Genomic DNA, 8,934 nt, shown 5'->3' on the forward strand with positions numbered 1-8,934 from the left:
ACTATCTCACTGTTATGGATGCCTGCTTTCCAAGTTCATCCTCTTGCAAAAAGTCTACCGACTTGATCCTCTGTTTGCAGAATGATCCTTAACTTTGTGCCTGGCTGTAAAATGTTTCATAACAGTAAGTTGCAAACATGTGTCCTTTTTTAAAGAAGATTACAGGAAAAAATTATATATCCATTCACAATCAGAGGACATTTCATTAATCGTGTTACAATTTGGAAAAGACACTTCTGGGAATTGATGCCGTCAAAGCCTGTAGAGAAGAATGTTTTTTTGCCCTGACGATCTAGTCATTTGCTTAAGTTTAACATTATAATATCTGATTGAGTGAAGTGTGTGAGGAAATTAGATCGATCAAAAAAAAGTTTGGCACTGGCCATCCATATGAGATTCAGTTGCAGTGAGCATCGAAAAAAAATAAGAGAACCAACCTTGCCTCTATTTTGTGGTGAAAACACCACGGTTTTCTTTAACAATGCCAATCTTGAAGCAAGCTTCAGTTTCCTCTCCAAAAATCACTACTGCTACTCGAGGCTACCGTGGCAAAGGAACACCGCAGCCTTACAAAGCCTCCACCTAAGTTTAGTAAACATGAGAGCAAGGGTGGAGGGGCTCACCGGTTGGCCACTCATTTCGCTTTCGCCACCACCATGCAAGAGCCGTCACGAACCATGAGCCAAGACAACGACGGTGAAGCTGCCGGCGTCGTCGTCAACAGCCATGGTGATCATGAACACGACAATGGCACGATCAGAAGCAGGGCCGATGCCGACACGGAGGAAGACGAAGAGCGTGGTGGTGGCCAGGAGTCTTTCTTCCAGTGCCTCGACGGCCAGGAGCAGCCCTCCGGCATGGACGACGCAAGGGTCGAGTTTCCCTCCGACGACGAGGACGGCGGCGGCGACGGTGACGACGCCCGCTTCTCCTTCGCCACCGCCGTTGGCGACGGTGACCGCCTCCTCGAGGAGCAGTCTGAGCTGGACCTGGACGGGGAGGAAGAGGAGGACACGTCCAGGTATGACTACGGCACGTGGATGGCGGCCGAGCCCATGTCCATCCAGGAGCGCCGCCGCCGGCTGCTCCAGGGGATGGGGCTCACCAGCAGCAGGGACCTCCTCCGCAGCCGCAACGCGAGGGCGGCGCGGCTCCCGCCGGACATCCCCCGCTCCGCGCCGCGGCGGCCGCACCTGCCACCTTCCGCAGCCGCGGACGACGCGCCGAGCACGGCGAGCCCTGCGCCGACGGCGGTGGGCCCTCCACGCCAACCCAGCGGCTCTGCCCTTTCCCGGTCCCGGTCCGACAGCCGCCTCGCCGTCCGTGGCGGCGGCGCGAGGAAGCCGCCGCCATCGCTCCGCCGCGTGTGCTCGCTGCCGCACTCCCTGCACTCCCCGTCTGTGAGCAGGGCTCTCCGTGCCGCCGCCCGGCGTCCATTGCCATTAGCGGCGTCGTCGAAGGACGAAGGGATCGGCGATGCCGGTGACAAGAGCGGCGGCGTCCCGACCAAGGGCCAGGACAGCGGCAAGGAGTTCACGGCAAACGGCAAGCTCAACGGCGCCGCCCAGCGCAGTGTTCCGCTGAGCATGGACGAGTTCGAGCGGTTCGTCGGCTCCACGCCGTTCGTGAAGCAGTTCATCCGCCGGAGCCGGAGCCAGCCTGTGCCGGCCGGGGCGGCCAACAAGGGCGGCGAGAAGCCGGTGGCCGAGAAGAAGAGAACGCGCTGGCTCAAGAACATCAAGCTCGTCGCCTCAGCCGCCGGGCTCAGCAGGAACGAGAAGGACAAGGACGGTGACCAGGGCGGTGGCAGGTCGGCGAGGACGATGCCACCGGCGGCGGCGGCCATGTCCAAGTCGGCGTCGGTCCACGCCGCCGTGTCGATGTCGCCGGCGACCACGGGGCCCGAGCGGCTCAAGGTGCACCACTACGGCAAGTCCAGCAAGGAGCTCACCGGGCTGTACATGCGGCAGGAGGTGCGCGCGCACGAGGGCTCGATTTGGAGCATCAAGTTCAGCCCCGACGGCCGGTTCCTCGCCAGCGGCGGCGAGGACCACGTCGTGCGCGTCTGGGAGGTCGTGGACGTGCACGCTGACGCCTCCACGGACCCCACGTCGGCGCGGGAGCTCTCGGCAGCGTCCCTGCCCCTGCACCCGCCGCCGCAGGCCTCCACGGACGCCGGCGGCAGGCCAGCGGCGGCGCCGGGGCTGGCGGCGCAGCTGTCGAGGAGGATGCGGAGGGGGAGGAGCGGCAAGGACGTGCTCCTGGAGCACGTCGTCGTGCCGGAGTCCGCGTTCGCGCTCGCCGAGCGGCCGGCGTGCGCCTTCGAGGGTCACCAAGACGACGTACTCGACCTCTCGTGGTCCAAGTCCCAGGTTTGCATACATACCACCATGCCTTCCTTGCCATTCTTGCCGCGGTGGCGGGGAACGCGCGTAATGCTACCGTGCGCTCCGCCATTGTTGGTTGCAGCAGCTGCTGTCGTCGTCCATGGACAAGACGGTGCGGCTCTGGGACATGGACACCAAGACGTGCCTCAAGATGTTCCCGCACAACGACTACGGTGAGTTAAGAGATCCTTGTCCAATGGCATCTAAAACTCTTGCCACGTCTCGTGCAGTTGCTCTAGCCTGCACACTAGTCACATCATGACCTGTGCGCGCCGTGAACGCAGTTACGTGCGTCCAGTTCAACCCGGTGGACGACGGCTACTTCATCAGCGGCTCGCTGGACTGCAAGGTGCGCATCTGGAGCGTGCCGGACCGGCAGGTCGTCGACTGGAGCGACGTCAGCGACATGGTCACCGCGGCGTGCTACACCCCGGACGGTCAGGTGCGTTGCCAATGCATATGTAGACTCACTCTTGCACCAGACTACCAAGCAAGTTTCAAAAAGATCATGTCAGATTTAGTGGCCTAGTCACTGATACCTGATATATCGTTACCGGCTTTTCAAGGCTGCGATTATCGGGTCGCACAAGGGGTGCTGCCGATTCTACAAGACAACAGGTAAAGCAATTTTTTAGTCCAAAGTTTGTTTAGATACTAATTAGGAGTATTAAATATATGTTAATTATAAAATCAATTGCATAGATGGAAGCTAATTCGCGAGACGAATATATTAAATCTAATTAGTCAATGATTTGACAGTATGATGTTAGTGTGCTAATTATAGATTAATTAGGCTTAATATATTCGTCTCACGAATTGATCTCCATCTGTGCAATTGGTTTTGTAATTAGTCTATGTTTAATACTTCTAATTAGTATCTAAACATTCGATGTGACAGGGACTAAACTTTAGTCCATCAAACCAAACACCCCCTTAGCTATTGATTCAGTCCCGTGCTGATTATCATTTCCATGTCAGATTGCAAGCTTAACCAGGAGGCACAAATCGACATGAGCATATCGAAGAAGCGCCGGTCGCAGGCCAAAAAGATCACTGGATTCCAGGTACTACTTGTCCATGGCGACAATTATACCAAAGTCTTCTGTGCAAACCAATTGAGTGACTTGAGTTGAAGAGCTGATCGTGTACTTGCATTGGTTGTATATATAGTTCGCGCCGGGGAACCCGTCGGAGATACTGGTGACTTCGGCGGACTCGCAGATCCGGGTGTTCAACGGCATCACCGTGCTCCAGAAGTTCAAAGGTACGCGCCAACGGCGGCAAGCGCACGCCTCGCCCTTCCCTTCCACAGCACCAAGAACGTCATGCACAAGCTCCACAACCCAAAGGGAACCCGTGTTTCTTCCTCGCAGGGTTCAAGAACACCAGCAGCCAGATCTCGGCGTCCTACACCGCCGACGGCCGCTACGTGGTGTGCGCCAGCGAGGACTCCAACGTCTACGTGTGGCGCCGCGTCCCCGTCGGCAGCGGCGGCGGCGGCGGCGGAGGAGGCGGCGGCGGCGCGGGGGGCGGCATCGGCGTCAGGGCCAAGACGTGGCTCACCAGCCGGTCCTACGAGTACTTCTTCTGCAGGGACGTGTCCGTGGCCGTGCCGTGGCCAGGGTCGCCGTCGTTCCGGTGCGACGCGCAGGAGCCGCCGTCCTCCCGGAGCGGCGGCACGCCCAAGAAGCAGAGCTCTGCGCGCGGCGCCGGCGACGACGACGACGCCGGCGGCGTCAGCGACGTGCAGCCGCGGCGGCACAAGTCCGGGCCGATGGGGTACCCCGGGGGGCAGCAGCTGCAGCCGGAGCTGTCGCGCCGGCAGTCGTCGGCGCGGTGGCACGGCGGCGCGGAGGGCGGCAACGCGTGGGGGATGGTGGTCGTGACGGCGAGCCGTGGCGGGGAGATCAGGGTGTACCAGAACTTCGGCCTGCCCCTCGGCAACCTCTTCCACTAGCTAACCGGCGAGAGCAAACTGAATTCTCATTGACCCTTGCAGCTTCAGGAGGCCCAAAGACCAAAGGAATTTGCATTGGGTGATCCATTGGCTTTGCAGGTATGGATGCAACACGGCCATGGAGATGGAGTGACAGATTGAATTGTAGCATAGTTGGTTGCAGGTTCGGATTTGAAAGGATATGAAATCTTCGCCGGTGGTGCTGCCTCTGGGCTTTTCCTTGTGTTTTAGGCAGTGTAGAAAGGTTCCTTCATCTGGAGGAAACGAACTGATGTACAAGCTGATATACGGGAAGAATAGAACATGTACGAACCAGTACTATGATCAACAGATGCAAAGAGCTTTCTGTAAAAGCTAGTGGCTTCCCCTGCTTGTTCTACAATATGTTGTGGATGACAGTTGACAGGGGTGAGAGGTTCTTAACAAAGATATTTGCTATATGTAGGGCTCACTTAGAACTTCCTGCAGAATCCCTGTAGGCCACAAAAATCTAAAAAAAAAAAGGATCTGTGTTAGGGGAAGGGTTTAGGGTACGAAGTTGCTGAGATCGATCCGCCCAGTGATGGTGATGGGCAAGACGGCGAGTCGGTGCGGATATACTAGCATAGCATCCAAAAAATTCACACTAAAAAATCAATTGAATTCAAAACTATTTTCATCAGAACCAAAAACCACCTTTTGCTCCTCCCCTCTTTATGGGCCCAAAGCCTGTCTTAGCCCAGCCCACGCCATACTCCCTCCCTCCCTCCCTTCTGGCCTAAACTCCCTAGCGGGCTCAACTTTCTTATCTTTCCTATTCTCTTTCCCATGGTCCAACCCTTGTCTTCATATGCACAAGCGCATCCCATAAACATTTATAGCATCCATTTCTCATAAAAGTATATCTTTATTTAAAATTTTGTAGGATGGTAGGTGATATCATAACCAGCATGGTGAAACTTCTTAATAGATTTTTCAGCAACATTTGCAACGAGATATTGGGCACAATAGAAAGAAATATTGTGGCACTAGTAGGGTAAATGGGGATTTGAGCATTTTGAGCGCAAATATTGATGATTTTTTTAAGATAGGGTAGTTATATATCATTCTGCAAATTTTCAACTTAAAAGGTGATATTTCATGGAGAAATATGGATAGAGGAACAAAGTGACCCGATTATAGTAACTAGTAGGTTAGAGGTATTAAACAACAAAGTAAAGCTTCAGAGAATACGGGTTCTTTATAGAAATTTCAGCAATTTTGACTGAGCTACTCCCTCTGTTCTAAATTATACTTTCCTTTCCTTTTGTCCTAAGTCAAGCTGGGTCGAAGTTGGATAAATTTGACTTTGGACAAATCTAAAAGTGAATTATAATTTAGAACTGAGGGAGTATATGCTAGCAATACAATGTTCTAAGTTATGTGTTTAATATGTAGTTTCTCAGTAATGTGTGTAGTGCATATATATATATATATATATATATATATATATATATATATATATATATATATATATATATATAAGCTAATCTGAAACTGCATATTATATATATAGTTTCTCAGAAATTTGCAATTACAAACCACTTGACCACATAACCAATCTGAGAGGACTCAAATTGAAAATAAAGGATCTTGAGTTTATCCTAAGATAAACTTTTCTAAGTTTGATCAAGTTAATAAAGAAGAGTATCGACATATATCATATGCATGAAGTAAATTATAAAAGGATATTTCACAATAGATCTAATTATATTATTTGATATCCTAAATTTATTTTTATATGAGCATGTTCAAATTTAGATTAGCCTAATTTAAGACAAACACATAATCCTTTATGTTTTAGGACGGATGGTGTGTAGTAAGTTAGAGGTATAATAAAATGATAAAAAACAGTGCTCTGGGGGAAAATAAGGGTTATTCATAGAAAATCTAGCATGTTCTGAATTAGCTAAAATGATAGCAATATGATGTTCTACGGTTCATGAAAATGTGCATTGCATAAGCCAAACTGAAACTGTATTTAATGTGTATGGTTTCCCAGTAATGTACAATTACAAACCACTCAAATTGAAAATAAAAGTGTAGAAAAATTAAAAGGAGGAAAAAGAAACCTCGCAGATGCTATTTTAAGCTACAATTCACTCTGGCACCCGCTGACCACAGCTCACTGCAAACTTATCTGTCACAATAGAAATATATTCTTGTGACTGCTCGCTGCATGGCACACTAACACGTATCTCTGACACGTCCCTTCTACACACACACACACACACACTTAACGACCTACTTATCGTACAAGCCCGTACCATAATCCCACAATTAATAACTTATAATCCAGAGTAATTAAGCTCGCAGGTCCAGATCATATCACTGACGCTGCGCAGCTGGCTGGAAGCTCCCAGCAGCAGCTGGTCACTTTGTCGCAGTCGCCATGGCCGCGAACCTTGGCTCCTTGGGCCCGAACTTCTGCTTGATGTACACCTCCATGTAGTCGCCGAACACGAAGCTCGGGTAGTCGGCGGCGCCCTCGACGGCGTCTGGGGTCGCCGGAGCGATGTTCGCCAGGCGCGCCGGGTTGTAGAAGGAGGCGATGGAGCGGCGGTTGCCGTCGCGGGTCGCCAGGATGCGGTGCCACGCGCTCTTATACCGCCCGTTGCTCAGGACCTGTTGGTTGTCATCACAGCAAAATGATTCCTTGGTTAGTCTTGTAGAGCTTGTAATAAGCTGTCAAAATTCAAAAATCAAACAAAATTAACAGTTTCACATGCTGATTTTGATAAGGAATTGAAGGATCCTGTCAAGCTCAGAAGAGCACCAAATCTTGGGATGATTCCTTTAATTTGACTGATATTTTTAAGGATCAGCAGGCTCTCGTGGGCGCTAAGCATTAGCCGTCATTAAGCAAGCACTTAGAGGCCATAATTCAACTGCTCGCCACTAATCAAGTGCGATCTAATCAACGCGAGCTCCACAACAAGTCCACCGTCCCATTCAACGGCAATATAATACTGGAAGAATATATCCTCTCTCACCTCGATCTGGTCGCCGGTGTTGATGACGATGGCGTTCTCGAGGGGCTGGACGTCGACCCAGCGGCCGTCGGCGAGCTTCACCTGCAGGCCGCTGAAGCGGTCGTCCTGGAACAGCAGGATGAGGCCGCCGGCGTCGGTGTGCGCGCGCAGGCCGTCGACGAGGTCTGGCCGTTGGCACGGCGGGTAGTGGCTGACCTTGGTGCCGTAGAAGGCCTCGAAGTCGCCGTCGTTGGAGAAGGCCTTCTTGATGTGCCCCTCCTCCAGCCCCAGCAGCTCCTCCATCACCCCCAGCATCTTCTCCGCCAGCTTCTTCAGCTCCTTGCGGTACTCCATCATCGTCTCCCTGCGTCAACGGGAATAGCTTAAGCTGATGAGAAAAGGAGGACAATATACTTCGACACACCCGAACAATTGCACAAAAGGGTCATGTCACTCACTTGAAGGCAGGAGGGTTGGAAGGCCATGGCAGGTCGTCATGGAGGGTGAAGACGTCCTCCCAATCCATGTTCTCGATCTTCTTTGGTGCGAGTCCCTCGCCTTCCTTCTCCACAAGCTCGGCGAGGGCCTTCACCGCAGGGTTGGACTCCTTGAAGCCCTGTTCCCGCAGCTTGTAGCAGTCGCTGCACACCTTCTTGACCCTCTCCAGCAGCTCGTCAGGGATGCCAGTGTTCACCAGCTGGAAGAACCCCACGTCCTCGAACCCGGTGGCAATGGCCGCCATGGTCTCAGCCCTCTCAGGACCATTCAGCTTGGAGAAGTCAATCACCGGGATCGCCATCTCGCTACAAATGACACTTGGAGTGCTTGGTCCTTAGGAGAATTGGCTATTGATCGATCAATGGCAAGAGCTTCGAGAGTGCGGAAGGCGAAGAAGAAGAAGAACTAGAAGGAGAAGAGGTGGGGTGGAAGTTGGATGGTGTTGGGGTTCTGTGTAGCCCTGACCCTTTTATAGCTGAACAAGTTAGGTGTCAAATGTTTGTTTATTGCGGAAAGCTCCACCAATCAATCAGGGGCCGGGGTGATTCGGGAGTTTGAATTGGTTTACAAGGCAACAAAAAGCATAATTCTGGCCGGTGTTTACTTTGGTTCTCGTGATGCGATTTTTTTTTTAAGTTCGATTATCTGCTACCGATGGCGATTTCAGGTTAATGGGAATAAAGAACGTTCATAGAGTCAATGTAATGAGAACGCTCAGCGCGTGCAACTGCACGTCTACGGTAGCTTCAACGATATAGGAGGAGAGGGGGTGCGTAGCTCGAGGTGTTAGGACGGTTAGCTCGTGCTAACCAACTTAGTTCATCATTTGTTGCTAATTATAGTCCATTTTCCCAGCTTGTAGTACACATTAGATTTTCATAATAACCTTGATATGCACCAACCGACTCGTCGAAAAGCATGTGATCTCATGTACTAGTGTCAAGAAGAAGATCCGCGTTACAAAATTTAGGGCTTGTTCGGAACGAAGGAATGACGTAGGATCAACTTCCGAGCGGCGCCTTATTATTATTATTATTATTAAGTTACAATTGTTTTATACTCTTCGGGAAAGATGCATTGTTAGGTGTAGTTGCATATAGAA

At 51.5% G+C, this 8,934-nt stretch overlaps 2 protein-coding genes across 2 annotated transcripts; one reads left to right on the plus strand and one right to left on the minus strand.

Annotated features, from left to right (window-relative positions):
• Positions 1 to 677: 677 nt before the first annotated feature.
• On the plus strand, positions 678 to 4,344 carry LOC111258304 (WD repeat-containing protein 44-like). The gene is made up of 6 exons (XM_022829458.1): positions 678 to 2,372; positions 2,470 to 2,578; positions 2,672 to 2,829; positions 3,386 to 3,451; positions 3,558 to 3,651; positions 3,761 to 4,344. Exons 1-6 carry the CDS (start codon positions 678 to 680, stop codon positions 4,342 to 4,344), a joined length of 2,706 nt encoding a protein of 901 aa, XP_022685193.1.
• A 1,973-nt stretch (positions 4,345 to 6,317) lies between these two features.
• LOC101766733 (1-aminocyclopropane-1-carboxylate oxidase) lies at positions 6,318 to 8,262 on the minus strand. The gene is made up of 3 exons (XM_004978839.4): positions 7,793 to 8,262; positions 7,356 to 7,698; positions 6,318 to 6,987 (listed from the first exon to the last, which is right to left on the minus strand). Exons 1-3 carry the CDS (start codon positions 8,131 to 8,133, stop codon positions 6,736 to 6,738), a joined length of 936 nt encoding a protein of 311 aa, XP_004978896.1. The 5' UTR covers positions 8,134 to 8,262; the 3' UTR covers positions 6,318 to 6,735.
• Positions 8,263 to 8,934: the final 672 nt, after the last annotated feature.

The sequence above is a fragment of the Setaria italica genome, chromosome VIII, assembly GCF_000263155.2.
Source record: "Setaria italica strain Yugu1 chromosome VIII, Setaria_italica_v2.0, whole genome shotgun sequence".
Classification (NCBI taxonomy): Eukaryota; Viridiplantae; Streptophyta; class Magnoliopsida; order Poales; family Poaceae; genus Setaria; species Setaria italica.